Source organism: Ciconia boyciana, chromosome 1 (genome assembly GCF_034638445.1).
Source record: "Ciconia boyciana chromosome 1, ASM3463844v1, whole genome shotgun sequence".
NCBI classification, from domain to species: domain Eukaryota; kingdom Metazoa; phylum Chordata; class Aves; order Ciconiiformes; family Ciconiidae; genus Ciconia; species Ciconia boyciana.
Genome location: NC_132934.1, coordinates 15731512 through 15748662, shown reverse-complemented (window position 1 = coordinate 15748662; position 17151 = coordinate 15731512). Strand labels below are relative to the sequence as shown.

Genomic DNA, 17151 nt, shown 5'->3' with positions numbered 1-17151 from the left:
ACAAGAGAAAACAGAAGGAAATCCGTTATCTTACCTGAAAAAGAGAATGAGCTTTTGAAGCCTGTCATGATCAAGCATTTTGTGTAGCCCTCAGAAATTTTGTAGCCTTTTTCTGGTTCCCTTCTAATTCATCAACACTGGTATTGAACCACTGGCAGCAACACTGGAAGCTATATTCCAGTATGAGTATAACCAGGGATGTGTGAAAACTAAATTTGCTTCTTAATCTTATTTGCCATATCCCTTTTTTTAATATAAGCACAACAATACAATAAAAGCTCATAGTGCTTATCCACTGTGACCACTAAATATTTTTGTCACTATTTTCCAGTATGTTGTTTCCTCGTATTTTACTGCAGACTGAATAGCTTATGTCACGTGTAACTTTCCATTTGCTTGTATTAAAATATCTTTTTGAATTAACAAACTTTACCAAACGCTCCATGCTGCTTTTTATAACTGCCTTCATCTCTTCATTATTTAGTTTCCCTCGATCCTGATTTCATCAGTGTTATCACCAGTAATCTTATATTTATTTCTAAAGACCAGTGAAGTTTTCAGTCATGTCAGACTTGGTAACGATTGCTAAAAAGACCCCTAGAAAGCACCCCTATTGAATCATAAATCTCTGAAAAGCTAGTTTTTAATTTTATGTTGTTTAACATTTGCTTTTAAACTGCTCTTATTTGTGTTTTGTAATGCCTTTCAAAAGTCAGAACATGTTCACAGTTATCTTTGTCAGCTTAACTAGTAACCTCATCAAAAAGTGAAACCAGATTTCTATGCCAAGACCTGATTTTCAGCAAAACCATGTGAAGTAATTGTTTATCAGTTTATTTTTATTAGTTTTTGCATTATTTCTCCCAAGACACTCTGGTTTGGGTTTTCAGTGTGGATGCAACAGCAGCACTCAGCTAGCTTCTCTTAAGTTGCCAAATATTCCAAGATTCAATTAGAAATTAATATGCTGACACCCCATATCTCTCCAACTTTTTCAGAACTCATGGCCACATTATCCAGATTTGCTTATGTAAAAAAAAAATCATGATTTTTCAGCTGGCACTTTACACTTACTGAGGGAATCAAAAACCATTTTTATCTAATTGGAGAGCGTTATCATGCTTCCTTCTTAGTATAGAAGAAATACTGAACATTTCTATCTTTTTTGCAAGGCTAACGACTATTTTACTGTCCTTTAGGTAGATACTGCTATTATTATTAGACTTTATTTTGAAAAAAAAAAAGTAAACTTGTCTTTACTGAATACAGATTTTTCTCACCTTATCTTTGCAATCATCTGTACTTCCATTTTTCTCATTTTTACTGATTGTCGTGTGCCCTTCCTCGGTTTTTATGTTTGTTGCATATTGTTTTTCTAATTGTCCCTTTCAGCAGTTGCCTTTAATAAATCTAAACAGGCTCTTAATTCAAAAATTCTTTTTAAAATATAGTAAATAAGATTAAGGACCTTATTTTTTATTTTTCTAACAAACTTTTTAAAAGACATCCTCAATTTTCACTCAAAAAACTCAGTGTGGGAAAAGAACTCTCTTTGACTGTCAAATATAAATACAAGCATTTGTGATTTATTTACCTTTTTAGTCCTTAGTAGTTGACCGTGGTCACTGATCCTGTGCAGCTTCCAATTTGCAGTTTGGTTATCAATTCATCTTTGTGTGTTATGCTAAGATGAAACTAGAGTTCCTTAATGTTGAATGCAGTACCCACTTATATTTAAAAAAAAAAAAAAAAGAGATAAATTATTATCTGTAGCTTCTAAAATATCAAATAATTTACTGTAGCCTGCCAGGAGTCCTATAGAATGTGTGTCTTCAAATCCTGGAGTATTTTTCTTTTTTCTTCTACATTGCAACAAAATGCATAATGAAGGTTGACTTTTTGATCTGTAACAAAACTAAGCAAAAACGTTCCCTCCCCTGGGCTTTGTTTGTTATCACCGTATCACTGATCCATCTGTATGTGCCCTAGGATTTGAGGTTCTGAGCACTGCAAAACAGAGAAATTTTTTTCATATTAACGGTATTTTACTACTAGACCAGATAATACACTTGACCCCTTCACTGTATATCAGTACTTTGAATTAAGATGGATCTTAGAAACTGGGCATGAAGATTTGTTCATATGTTTTTACATAGTTTTTATATAGTAAAACTACTTGATAAATAGTTTTTACTACTTATCACTACTTAAACTACTTCTTACTACTAGAGTAAAAAAAAATCTCCTATTTTCAGAAAATGTTTAAAAGCAATCTGTTTAAAAGCAAAAACCAATTAATTCCTACCCTGAGATGTTACAATATGTGTCTGTCATTTAACTTGATAAATTCAGGGCAGTTTAAAAAAGTAGAGGATCAAATCATTGAATTGAATGCCATTGAAATACTTAATGCAGTTCTGGTTTTGTTAGTAAGTTAAATTTTTTTGCTTAGTTACTGGCCAGCGCTCTACATTTTACTGCAGTTGGATCTCTATTCTGACTGGGTGACTGCTGTATTTATGGTACGACAGGATATGAAAGTTTCATATAATTTAATTCCAGCTCCAGAATATGTCTTGGTGTCTAAATCTTCTTTTTAGTTTTATATACGTATTGTTTATATCAAGGTTTATACATTTCTCTATGTTAAAATACCCTTAGAACAAAGATTAACAGCTTTCCAGTATGGGAGAGTCTGCTCCAGCCACACACACTGCACGTTCTGCTTATCAGCCATGGAGAAACAAGTTTTGTAGTAGCCCGGGAAGGTCAGACTTAAGTTATTTTGGACCCTGCTTCTGACATTTCTGAAGGGTGTCCCATGGAGAATGCCATCTCAAAGCCATCTTTTTCTGCTTTTAGAAACTCCACACCTGCTAACCATTCCTTCTGTAGGAAGAATGAAGCAAAGGTGCTGTTTTTCAGACACAAAAGACTGAAATTATGTGAGACTTGTGAATGGGAGGAAGCCCCAAGCTGTACAGCGATGTACAGACAGGGACATACAGACAGGCAAATGTTGCCTGTCTTGGGACACTGACAACACTGTGGTCTCTGGCAAGAAACTGCTTGCCTGAGCTGCAACATGCCAGTCTACTTTGGAATATATACTGATTTAACAGCAGTTGTGTATTTAACAAACATCACATGAGTAATGCACTTGTAGAAGCTCTGCGCTGCCATACACAATTACTGCAGTGATGTGCAAGAAACAGATTGTTGAGTATAGTTTGCTAAGGAGTAATTTCACCCTCTTTATTAATATGTTTAATTTTACCTTTAAGTGTGTACATCAAGTTAAACCTTTAATATAATAATAGATTAAAGAATCCCTGACTTTTAAGAAATTTTTCTGTGTGGGACAGCTTCCTCAACTGTCACCATTACACTGGGGATTAAAATTACGGAGGTTAGCTTAGTTCTGTGCAATTCAGAAAGGAAAAGATAGCAATACTGTTAAGGAGACTCTCATGCTTCTAGATGAGGAATTTGTTTTACCTTTGAAACATCACCATTGCATTTGTATTTAAGAAAACTTGTGTTTCTTTTGTTTGCTCAGTGTGAAATGATAGCCTGAAAATCGTAGTTTCTGCGTGATCCGTGTGTGGATTTGCTTACAAGGCAGATAGTGAATTATTTGGCAAAAGCAACACTTCAGGCAGTGTATGGGAAGAACTGAATAAGTGAGATGTTTTCATTTGCGGCCTCCAGTGAAACCTCGGCTTAGAGCTCTGAGAATTTAGTTATTTACATTAATATTTTTTCTCTGTGTTTGTTTCAGTAAGGAGGGATATATAGTTTATGTATTGTATATTAATTGGTAGTCACAAGACTTCCAATTTTGGAGTTGTTGGGTAGGTAAAAAGCAGCTATTGTTGCTGGATATTTCCGCATGCAGATAGGAGCCGGAAATGTTAAAATAATGTTGGAATTGAAAATCACTTGTCTAGATCTTTTTTTCTGCCAAATTGGGAAGATAACATTTGTTAGTGTCGCAAATATGCTGTGGTGGTAGTTAAGTTAGGAGGAGTTAGTTATTTCAAACCTTATTCTGAAAAGGGCCAACTACGCTAATAATTATATTGGGATTTTTTTTTTTTAAGTTCGTAAGATTTTATTAAAAATACATTTTAGTAATTCTCAATTCATCAAGGATTTTAATACTTTTAAGGGGATCACTGTTAAGATTTCTATGCTTAATATCTTTTTTCTCCTTGTTTCCAGAACTTGTATGTCATTCAGACACATCTGAGCAAATTAATTATTTTTGTGGGTTTTTTTTTTAAATATTGTTAGCAAACTACTTCATTATCATGGTGAGTTTAGTACAGCATACACATATCTGATATGGGCCTGTGTTAAAGACATGAGACCATATATGTAAGGGGATATGTTTTGCTTAGTACCAAAGACTGACTTTGTTTATGAATAGTAGTGGATTGGATCTTAAAAAAAAAAAATAGCAAGGTTCATTTTCATAATTCTGTACATTGCCAGGCTTTACAAATGCCTGGTTTTGTAAACATTTGATTGGACAAAAATAGTCAATAATGGTACTAAGTATTTCATTTTAGTCTGGTATGAAGATATTGTGTCACTTGCGTGATAATTTTTATATCTGTGGAAGGAGATTAAGTAACTCTAAGTCTTTGGTACAGAAAATACAGAAAATACAACTTGAAGATTTTTCTTTGCTTTTGCAGCGTTCCTGTTCCAGTAGTCAGTCTAGAGAAAATTCCTAACCTAGTGAAGGCAGATGGTGCCAATGTTAAAATGAATTCTGCAACCACTACCACCATCACCTCCTCCTCAGCCTCTTCATCCACCATACCTGCTCCAACTTTGGTTAAATCTGGTTTGACATCCAAGTCAGTGCCACCATCACCAGAAAAGATTCTGAATGGCAAAGGAATTATAGCTCCATCAATAGACAAGAAACACCAAAATGGCACTAAAAGCAGTAACAAGCCTTACAAAAGACTTTCAGGTAAGTGATGTTGTAGTTCATCTTTTGAGGTAGTCCGTCTTTCTTCATTAATATTTCTATAGCTCAGAAATAATGTACTAATAAAATGCTGTAGCCTGGTTTTGGTTTGATTTTTTTTTTTTTTAACTGTAAGATGCCAGTTTGCATATATGAAAAAGAAAGCTTTCACGCTCTTGCATGTGTAAAATATTTTCAAAGTACACATTCTGTTTAGCTTGAAATTAGAGTGTTTAATGCGTTTCTCAACTGGTCAACAGGCCAAATACACATTTCTAAGGAAGTAAATTCATTAAAACAGAAAGGCAGAAGGCTTCCTCAAGCCATTATGTAATTTGGGTCTGTTTACAGCAGAAGAAAATGTGCCTTGGTTGGGTGATTTTAGTATAGTCATGATCAAGTTGAATAGTTGAGGTTTAAGATGTTGGATTATCCACCAAGTCATGATTTTTTAAAGAATCTTCTTTCTTGGTTTTAAATACTAGAAAATTCTAAGAAGATATGAGGAATGCTGGGGAAGTCTTAAAAGTCGTAATTCCCCTCGCCCCATCTTCCCCTGTGATTCACATATGAGTGAAGAAGTTTGTAGTGTAGGGATCTTGGATCTTTCTCAGGAAGACAGGATGGTGGGGTTGAGGGAGTGACATTAAATGTGGAAATGCCCTGGATGGCTTTAGGCAGGGCAGTATTGAGGATGTAGGTCCTCATGCAAATCTGCCAGCATAGCACAGAACACCCCATCGTGGAAGGGCAGAGGCTCCATTCGAAAAGTTGCTATCCATGGGGAGGAAGAACTGTTTTCCGTGGAGTTCCCCAGAGGTGACCCATGCCAGCTGTTGGGCAGCAAGTAGAGAATTTGCCCCTTAAAGCTTGAAAACATATTTTTGTTCAGAATGAAAGGAAACAAAGTGTTTTGAGGGAATTTTTGGGTTTTTTTTTTAACAAAAGTAACTGAGTCAAGTTTACGGCTTCAGAAGCTGTGCAGGGTCTATTCATCAGCTGGCAGTACTTTGTGATTTGGGCAGGAACTTCTTGTGTGTACTGAAAGGCTAATTTTGCTAATGGCAGCATGATCCGCATTAGATCGTCAGTTTGGCAGAAACTTAGTTCACATGATTTCTAAATGTGCACTAGTTATGAACCAAGTTTAAGTTGTACCAGATAAATGCTTTCATTTCCAGTTAATGAGTGTGCCTGATTTTTTGACTGAATATCAGGTTTATTTTTTTCATTTTCTCAAATTTGGCAGTTAGCCTATGGTACTGCTGCCTTGGCTTGATTCTAGACCAGTGCGAGGTGTTTGCTAGGGCTGTGTGGGGTATGGAACAACGCCATTGCCTTAAAGGATTCAGTACACTGATTGCTTTCTTGACTAGTTAAAGGTGGCATACGAGAAAACAGAACCGTTGTTCATGATAGCGTTCCACAAAATGAAAAAATATTAAGAGAAAGTAGCTGCTTAGGCTTTTAAATTTTACATTTCACTTGCTAAAATCCAATTTGTTATTCTAATAAAAACTGTATATATTTTGCAGTTAATTTAAAATATTGGTTTCTTTTAACCTGTTATTTCCTTTAATGGTTTAAATGCTTAATTTAGCTAATCAGTTCTGAATTCCTACTTGGGCATTGAAACTGATACTTTTTGAGATACTTGTTTTCCTCCTGCCACCACGTACCACTGCAGGGCTGTAGGTGATACTCGTACATTTTTTGTACAAGTGCTTACTGAAATGTGTTCATAAAGGAGAATCATTTATTTAGGGCCTTCCTTCAACTTGCTTGCTTTTTCTGTGGAGGTGACTCCATCGTTACTCTGTCTCTAAGCTGTCATATCACTCGCAGTGTCTTCTGGGCGAGGGAACGTTTCACTGCTGGAAATTTCCAAATAGGCTGGAACTCTGCACGGGACTGTTTGAGCACTCCAATAGGCATTAGTTTACTTTTATATGGTTAACAAATCCACAGAAGTGATAGGTTTTTTTAAAGCTCCTCTGTCATTATCACATTTAGAATCCGTTCAGTCTTGCTTCTGATGCCTCACATATTGATGCAGCTGCGCAATACTTTAGCAATGATGCAAATAGGAGAAGTCCTCAGAGCACTGTAGATGAATTGCCTGTAGATTGTGTGTCACTATGATGGATTCCTCTCCATTATTATACAGAACTGTGCAAAGGCTGAGAAAAAGATCTTGGAAGGTCAATGAGATGATTATTTTAGATATCCCATAAATTTCATTCATTTCACATTAAAAGAATTAGATGGTGGCTAGGGGATTTAGGTTTCCCTGAGTCCAGTGCTGTGGAACTGTACAGCTGTTAATTTTTGAAGCTCCTTAATAGGTCTGACTGGTTTAGATCTGTTTTCTTACCTTTTTAGCAACCTCCACTCTCTCTCATACCATTTCCCTGACTGTGGCTGAAGTTTGGTTTTTTTCTTTGCTGAGAGCTGGTGGTTATTTGGGTGATGAATGAACCTGCCCTGTTTTCAGGAGCGCTGTTGTTGGTGAGAGAGAGGAAACAGCTTGTGGAACCACAAAAGACAGTCTGTAGCTGCCCACCATAAGTGGATCAGTGTTCCCTAGTAGCAAACTGAAAAAAAAAAAAAAATTTTCCTAAATTCTTGTTCTCTTTGGGGTGAAGTTAAAGAATGCAGATGCCCAGTTTACACCAAGAGTATTTGTTGTGTGGCAAACAGGAGTTTGAGACAATTCAGTTTTGACCCTTCCTCCTCTTTCAGTGAGTTTATAATGAAAGCTCTTTACTCCATCTACTGAACATGAAGAAGTGGAATCCATTCTGGAGAAACAGCTTTCTCAAGATGTGCCTGTGCACAGGAGTCTAGGGGTTCTCATGCTACACATTTCCTAATACAGAGGTAGTCAGAAGCAGCATTTTTTTTTATTGATAAGAAGATTATAATCTTCATTTAATGTGTTGCCCGAACCAGGCACGTCTGTAGCTGGCAATTAGATGTTCATGATTTCTCTGGAACAGTCATGCACGCTTCAGCCAGGAGAAGTGGTTTCCTGTTTGTTTAGTATTTTCTGTTTCTCAGGGAAAGCATGTTATTTTGTTGTTTGGTAGATGGTGGAGGCTTCCACTTTTTCTGACTATAATTCATTCTGTTGATTTTACCTCTATCTGGTTTCATAAAAACTGGCTTTGCTATCATCAGTCCTGCAAGTCTTTCTTGACACTCTTATTGACAAGTAGCAATCTGGATGCTCCCCAAGGGCGCACTTTTGATTTTTGAAGTATGTTTCCCTATTGGTCCAAAACAGTCCTTGCCTGGTGGCTTTCAGAACATGTTCTACAGCCCTATGATTACCCTCAGGATTTTTCATTTGAAGGCATATTTATAAGTTCATATAGTTTATTTAGTGTGTTTTTTCAATTTGCATTGAAGGTTTTTAAGCGGGTGATTCAGGAAACAGTGATAGGAATATCATACACTCAAAAAACGGGAGTAATTAACTCCTTTAGTTCATGAACATGTGTTTTCATCCATTAAGTAGAAAACAATGTTTATTATATTTGGTTATACACAGCTACTTTTCTGTTCCTGTTGTGCTGTAAAGGCCACAGAATCTACAACTACTTCTGACAGTTTTCAGTCCCTTTGTAGATTTCACCAAAAAAACCAATGCCAACTGTTGTTTCCAAGCTCACTTTTTGGTATGTCTCTGCTAATAGATTGATAACATAACCATTTAATGTTTGCTTTATAATTTTTAAGTCCATATAGCAGAATACATAAAACCGCTAGTAATTGTGGTATTTGGATGACAGTTGTTTTCTAACATAGGCTACTTGGCCTCACGTTTCTTCTTCCAGCTGTTCTGCTTGCTGTGATGCTGTCATAACATTGTAACATAGCTGTGAATTGCTGTCTTCATCTTAGCTCCGATTTGTTTGTTTATAAATAATTTTTAGATTCTCAGATTAAATGTTGTATTTGAGTACAGGATGTTTATTATATCTGAATGTAACACCACTGTATAGTTAAAAAAGGCTTTGGTAAATAGTTTATATTCCACTATCAAACAAAAGCAAAGCAGTCTGCCAATTAAAACATACATTGTCAAGGTGTATAAAGATAACGGTAGATTTTTTGGGTGACATAAACTAAAAAGTGTGTGTCCATAGTTTTGTTACAGCTCTAACGCAAAGCCTAAAATTATATTAACATAACCTAAAGGAGGTGATGCTATCTGTGGTATATAAATACTAAAATATTAATGAAAATGAAATATGCAAATACAGCATATTAAATATTAATGCACTTTTAATGCTAATCATGAGTAGAACTCATGTAAATGCCTTTTTTTCATAATCTCTGCAAACTTTAAACTCCATGCCTCCCTTCACTTAGGGAGATAACTAACATACACGTTATTTTTACACATATTTCAGGGACAGATTTAGATAAATTTTGTTTTTAAAATGCCACTAGTAATCTTCCATTAACTTTTGAGACACCACGGGTTGTTTTTTAGAATTTCTGAGTATGTCAAAGAAATGTTGTTCAAAGCACTTGTGATATTTAGTCTGTATGTGTCTTAGCCAAACTCAGAAGCTAGATTTGCAAATGCTGTATTTCATGGCCTCAGAGGCAGCCAGCGTTAGAGAGGGAATTGAACTCACAAGTATTTGGCTTGGTCCTGTGTTTGGGCCACTCCGTTGAGCACAGTTCTGTAAGCAGACTTATTTCTATAAAGTCTGTGAAATCCTGCTCTAAATAGTTTGAAACATGTAAGGACAAAAAAATGCACAACTGTGAGTGATGCACGTCACACTATTATGGGGTCCTGGGGTTTGGAACAGTGGTTCAGGTTGAGCCTGGCTGAATCAAGTACTATCAGGCAAAAATTATAGCTATTCTGGTTAAAATTTCTGTAATAATCTATTTTTTTCCTCCTTTTTCTCCCTACCCCCCCATCAAACAGAAAGAGAATTTGACCCAAATAAACACTGTGGAGTACTGGATCCTGAAACAAAGAAACCTTGCACAAGATCGCTCACCTGCAAGGTATTTTTCTTAGAAGATAAAATATCAGATGCTTTGTTATAGTTTAAATCCTACCACAGTAGTTTGAGAGGTCATACCTGCTCCTGTCTAACAGACAATGGGTATGGTATTCAGACGCTGTCTTCAGGTAATTCTTTTGAGTAATTCTGTTTCTTTGAATCAGAGCATCTGCATTATTCCACTGATACCTCTAAAAAGATTTTTTTTTTCTTGTCATTTTGTTATGCAAAAAACATTAACGTTTCATGTAGAAGCACAAATGTTATTTTAAATGCTCCTTTTTTGGTTCCTGTGTGCAACAATGTTGAAGTACAGCCAATTTTTAGTAAAATATTAATATGATTTTTGTGTAATAAATTACTTGGAGGCTGCCCTTGTGATAGTAATGTCTCATGTCAAAAAGTAGCAGCAATGCAAGACATTTATAACGAACATTTGTATGTGTATGTGCTGCTTGTCAGTAGAGATGATCAGTTAAATTCACTTTAAACTGTATGCACGTTTTTCAATCCAATGAAATCAGTTTTTCATTGTAAGTTAACAGCTACAATAATGTTAATTCTTAATATTTTAAAATTATTGGAATTGTATTTTCTGGTTTGGAAAAGGTAAGTCAATAGACTCTATTATATGAAATTGTTGCAAAAAGTAATTTTAGCCTTGATGTTGGCATTTCTTAAGAATGACTTCATAAATTATCAAAGATAATGTGGAATAACAGCTTTCTTTCCATATTTATGGCTAAAGTTGTTTGAAGTAGATTTTATCTTTTAGAGTTGTGGTGTATCAGAAGTATAGAGGACTCATAAACAATGTCATGCACACACAAATGCTTTTTAACCACCCTATTTTTAGACTCATTCACTTAATCATCGACGAGCAGTTCCAGGCCGTAAAAAACAGTTTGACATCCTTCTAGCTGAACACAAAGCTCGATCCAGGGAAAAAGAAGTTGCAAAAGACAAAGAGCATCCACCATCTGCAAGGGAAAGCTATCAGAGCCAGCCCACACCAGCACAAGACTCTCTGTCAGGATCTTCAGTGAACTCTGGGCAAGAATCTAAAGTAACATCTCCTGCAAAATCTAGACCACCAAATTCTGTACTTCCAAGGTAAGCAATTCGCCAGTGTGGAATGCTGCATTCTGAAAGTGCTGTAAGAAATGTCGTCATCTTTCATAGAGTTTATTTTATAAGCATTTGGTATTTCTTTAGGCTATTGCATGATAAAACATATTAATGTAAGAGTTTCTCTTAGCAGTAGAAGATGGGCTACGTTTCTATTAACCTAAATCTGTCCATGGTAGCCTGTGGTCTGATTGGGAATGGGGTGAGGAGTGGCCTCCACCCTCTGATCGGAATCTCAGACTAACTGCATTTTTTTGCTAAAATGGTCAGTAATAATTAGGAAAGTTTCCATTCGAGCCATTCTGACACTTTTAGGAATAAAAGTCTATTTACATTCATCAGGGTAGGTACCGGTGGTGAAATTGTATATTTATGTAGAATTTTTCTCTGCAAATACTTCACCAATTACATTAATGGAATTCTTGTAAAAAAAAAAAAAGGTGTAATTTAGTGTAAATGACAATGTTAGCAGCTAGTTCTTAAAACTATTGATTTGAAACTGTCCATAGTATATCTTTCCTCATTTTGAAGATTTTTCTTGTAAAAGGCAAAAACAGTCTTCAGACAGACAATGCAAACTTCTAAAGGCATCCCTTTGGAAAAACTAGTATGATGTATTGGATCTACTGAATTCTACTTATCCTCTGGTAAACTTCCTGTATGTTTTGTTTCGTTGGATGGGGGTTTTTTCTGGTACTAGTTTTGGCTGGAGTAGATAGAGCTAAACTAGTTGGTTTTGTTCATATTTATTTTGTTTCGTATTTCATTTCTTTGCAGAAGCCTTGGTCATGATTGGGTGCCCATTTGGGGGCTTTTGTACTAAGATAGTCCCTATTTCAAAGAGATACTTATTGTATTTGCTATCTCAAGTCTTACAGAGACAGCCATTTCCAATGTTTTCTGTTCATCAAGCCGTAATGAAATTTTATTCATACAATGGCAGAGGTAGGTCTTCCAGGGTTTGAGTGAAAGGACAATGAAAGAATACCTGTAAATAAATAAATTGGTGAGAAGTCTGCATAATTCTTGTAAAAGGACTGACCTTATACAGTCCTTACATAGAGAGGAGCACAGGGGGACAGGCAGACATTGTTTTTAGTAGGTGTTACAGTCAAAGAAACAAAACTGGAATGCAATTCAGTGAGAGTCAGCTGAAGAAATTGCAAAGGTAGTGGTATATGAGGAGGAGGATTTTATCAGTCATATGTTGTGTTCGTACAATCTCAATTCTGTTTCTGCTATAGTGCCTCTGTTCTGTCGCCCTGTCTGTTTTTCCAAGTAGCCATGCCAGAGGAAGGCCTTGCTACCACTCTGCTGGGAGCCAGCAAGCCTGCAGCTCTGCTGCTGGAAGAGGTTATGTGAGTGCTCCCTGCTCTGCTGAGGCAAAGCTTGCTGGTTCCACTGAAAATGACTTGGCTTGACCTGGCCAACTTTTCCTGAAGGCTAAGGAGCACTCAGACAATCTATCCCTTGCAACAGCAACTGCAGCAATTACTTCTAGCTGATGAGCATTGTTGAGCAATCCCTGCTCAGTTCAGAAGAGGGCACCTGTCCACAGTCCTAGTGTCTGCTGTGTCCTGATAGCATAAATTAATGAGATTGAAGAAGATCTTCTTCAGATTTTGCTCAATGCAGACCTCTCCTTCAACTTCAGAGGTCCACATACATACTTGGTTGTACAGACTGTAATTGAGAATCCTTTTTATCCCCACTTCTAATCTGATTTATTTCCAAGCTACTTTTGAAAGGCAAGGCACCATCATAACTGGTAGTGCAAAGGCATTCCTACTTTGTTTTACTGGATTTTAGACAAAGGTAAAGAAAACCTACATGCTGTAAGAGGTCCTTCCAGTTACTTCACTTACTAATCTAGCTGTAGAGGGTGTCAGCTGAACACTCTTTTTATATTTAGTACACTAATTTCAGTAGAATTTTGGTATGAAATAAAACTTCATAACTGGACCCTTGGGATCAATCAAGTAGTAGAGTAATGGTGCTATGTAAGAAGATTATACATGTCTGATTTTCTTTGTATTTTTTGTATACTTTGCCTCTCTCAAGATCTTAAACTCAACCTCATGGCAAATATAAAATCTCAGGGCAATACAAAGGTGCTTCTGCTAACATTAACTTGATGTTAACCCATGATATATTTCTGACAAGACCAAATGTCAGCTGTTCTGTATCTTACTGTCCTTCTTTATATGATCATTTCTGGTATAATTTACTTGGACGCTTGACTCTGGCAGGTAGGTTTGCAGAGCCTTTGGACACTGATGATTTAAGTGTATATTCTTCTTCTAGACCATCATCTGCAAATAGCATAAACAGCAACAGTTCTTCAAACCACAGTGGGTACGTACCAGAACTGCCACTGCCTTCCATGGGAGGAGATTTAACGAGCAGATTGTCCAGTGATGAAGGAGAAGCGGATGGAGCTGAAGAATCTGAGAAATTAGACTGTCATTTTTCTGGACACCATCCCAGACCTCTTGGGGTATGTGTCCATCTCTGGCATGCCTTGCCATTATTCTTACGTTATTAGAGAGGGGAGAAAAAAGTAATTTAGTAAAAATGTAAGGAATGAGGACCTTGTATTCTGAAAACTGTATTCTAAAGAGAACAAATACCTTTGACAGAAAATGGTGTGGATGGGATAAGGTAGGAGGAGAAGACTGGTCATGTGACAAGCATTGCTAGGTTGCAGGGCAAGATGAGCAGCAGAAAATCAGAAGTTCTAGTTTTTATATTTTCCTCTCAGTAGACTGCAACTCAGGTGTAATTCTGCTAAACTGAGAAAAGTTGCATTGTTTTAAATGTGATATGAACAGATAATCTTTGTGGTCATAGTTCTTATGAAACTGTACCTTGCAATTTGTTATAGTTCTGAAAATCATACAGCAGCAAAGGGCGTATACAGTGCTTCATTGATTTTTGTAGTCTGGTTTGAAGCAGTAATTAAATATAATTTATGTGAGTGTATGTGGACTTAGAAGCTATTGCTTCATTCATCTAAAAATGGAAAGGCCAGAGCACGGCATAGCCCATCTGCTCTGGTGGTGGCTTAAGTATGTGCTTCTCTGGCAGCTGTTCTTGTCTTTCTCCCGTGTTAGTGAGGAATTTCATTGCAAGCAGTAAGAGCTGCCTTGTGGCATTATCTCTGGAGTGTGAATTTGTTTACACTGTACAAACCAAGAAGCAATGGGAGAGCTCTTGAACTTCTAAGCCGTTGGTTCTCATCAAAATTGAGCCAAGGAATAAAATTAATGAAGACTTCACTTACGTGTTTTCCATACGATATGCAGAATAAAACAAACACTGTGATAACTGTAGCATTGTCTGTATTCCCCAGAGCAAAGGGGAACTTGTTACTGTCAGACACTAGGAAGAAGTATGAGCTGAACATAAAATGATGGTCAGATGAAATTCTGTATTTAGTTCTTACACAGAAATAAGAATTATTATAGTCCATGTAATACTATGATATGCAGTAACCTCCTGCTTCCTTGGTACTCTTGTATTCTACTTCATTTTTGCTGGCTGCTTCTTTATGAATTAAAACCTAAAGGCTCACTGCATGTGCATCCACACAATTTAAAAAATAATCTAAGTGCAGGCAGTTCTTGTACAGGCATCATCAGTGATGCATGGCTGTCAATAGCTGTTTTGTTTTAGGACCCTAGTTCTGTTTCAAGGCAAATCCCGCTGACTCATCTGTTCTTTGAAATTGTAGCATCTCTCAACTGAAGCAGTTACCGATAGTGCAACTGCTCTTAGTCCATATCAACGTGAAGTCAGAAAAGGTGTTGTAAATCGCCTTCAGCGCAGTTCATGCTAACTTGCTAAATTTCATATTGAAGTGGACTGTTTTCCTCACATAGTCTCCCTCCCAGCTAGGTAGTAGTAATTGACCAGGAAAAGGCAGTAGCTTCTTAAACTACTTCTTAGTGGTAACTGATCTGTATCACCGGGAGGTGAGGCTAGTTTATCAGCTTAGGTGGTGGTTTTAATTAACCTGTTTAACCTTGTCATGAAACAGACTTAAGATAAACAGTTACCGTCACCACTTGCTGTCCATTAAGCTGAAAAGTACTTTAAATGGCTGCTTTCCTACTGCATCGGTAGCTTCTGCTCTCAGCCAGAATTTGTGTGACTTGGTCCCTGCATGATGGAGGGTTGTCTTGTTTTCTGAAGATGATTTATAACAGGTTTCTCTCCCACAAATAGCTGTTGCGGCAGTTCTCTATGTAATGTGAGATCAGTAAGACTGAACTGAAGAAAGGGTAGATTCCTGATCGTACCATTTCAGTGTAGTAGGACTTTCCAGGAAGTTCTCCAGAGGAAGCAGTGCAAATACGCCTGAGCTCTGCAGAATTCTCAAAATATTTACTACTCCTCTAGATGATTTTCATACACTGTGAAGAGGGTATCTGATGCTCTGTTGTAGCACAGGTGCCATGGACGATAATTTATTTTTTTACTGAAATGTCACTGGTTTGTTTGTTTATTAAATAGATACCAGAGATGCTCCTATTGCACCTTTTTCCTCTTCAGTTATATTTTTATTCCTGTTACACAATTACAAGATTTAATGTGCACAGAATGGTGTAACTGTCATTCTGAGGCAGTAAGAGCATTATTAGCCAGAATTGCTTCCTTAACAGTACCTCAGCATTTATATTCTCTCCCTGTCACACATAGGGACCTGATAGTAAACTGACTTGTTAGTGAAGTATGAAGTATAGTTTCCACTAAGCTGAAAGGTGTTCCTCAATCTATAAATGATAATTATTTTATAATGTAGAAATATTTTTTATAAACAATGTTGAAATATCTTTTCTTTCAGTTTTGTTCATATGGCAGTCGTTTAATGGGAAGAGGGTACTATGTCTTTGACAGAAGATGGGACCATTTTCGATTCGCACTAAACTCCATGGTAGAAAAACACTTGAACTCACAGATGTGGAAGTAAGTGGGATTTTTACACTTGGTGGGTAGTTTAACATTTTTAATTCTGTAAAACTTCTAAATTAAACACTCCATGGGAAGCGTTTGTAAAATTACCTCTGTACTAAGGCATAGCAGTAATATGAGTACAAATTCTCTCTTCTCTGTTAAGGAATATGGAGGACAACAGAATAATCTCCTATTCTGATGTAAATTTCTGCCAGATTTAGGCCTTTTTTTTAGTCTCTCTGAATCTGAGGAGGAATAATTCAGTAGTTCTGTTAACATTACTTAAAAGCATTAAAGCTCAGTGTTTTCTGGGTTTGGAGATATGTTTTGATATCGCGTCATTTTATAACACACAGGTTAGATTTTGCCTAGATTTTTATACCTGTATCATACACCCATATCACCCATTCAGACTTTGCACTGTAAGACTCATGTATTGTAAGATAAGGAACTCAGTACACATTTGCCTGTGCATAAGATGGAATATGATAGTTTTTTAGTCCTTAGTGCCCTTACTGGCTTTGGGGTCCTAACATGCTGATTATTACTCACTATTGAAGCACCTCTGTATCATGTATGCAGGTTCCAAGCACTATAGGCTTTGGCTACACAGATACATTAAAATAGACTGCACTTCTAAAAAAGATGCTAATTCTTTTTTAAAAAATAAATATTTGAAAAGCTCATGGCATCTGCAGATAGTATTGATTTTTTGGGGGTATTCTGCTACAGAATATGCATTCTTCTTCCAATGTAATGACACTAAAGTGCAGTGTTTCATGTCACTGTTTATTATCAGGACTGTGTTATATTCATTGGATGCCAGCCATTAGATAAACAAGGTTTGATTTTTATTTAAATATATTTTTGAAACACTAAAGCTTGGCTTGTCTGACTAACCTGGTAACTTGATGGTAACAGTGCTACTGTGCTGGGAGACATAGTTTGGAAATGGTTGGGTTTGCCGTAAAAAGGCCAGTTTCATGTCTGTTTAGAGACAGATCACACTTGATCTGCAAAGGGTTCCTCTCTTCTGCTTTGTAAATTTGG

General features: G+C 36.6%; 1 protein-coding gene across 5 annotated transcripts in view; it reads left to right on the top strand.

Moving 5' to 3' along the window:
- The window catches only part of ATXN7L1 (ataxin 7 like 1), a 120981-nt gene that overhangs the window by 90479 nt on the left and 13351 nt on the right, over window positions 1-17151 (top strand). For all 5 annotated transcript variants that reach the window (XM_072859482.1, XM_072859469.1, XM_072859492.1 and 2 more), the window contains 5 exons: window positions 4704-4987; window positions 9936-10018; window positions 10874-11130; window positions 13450-13642; window positions 15992-16113. In XM_072859482.1, coding sequence (XP_072715583.1) covers window positions 4704-4987; window positions 9936-10018; window positions 10874-11130; window positions 13450-13642; window positions 15992-16113 — 939 coding nt within the window. The remainder of the gene's footprint in view (window positions 1-4703; window positions 4988-9935; window positions 10019-10873; window positions 11131-13449; window positions 13643-15991; window positions 16114-17151) is intronic.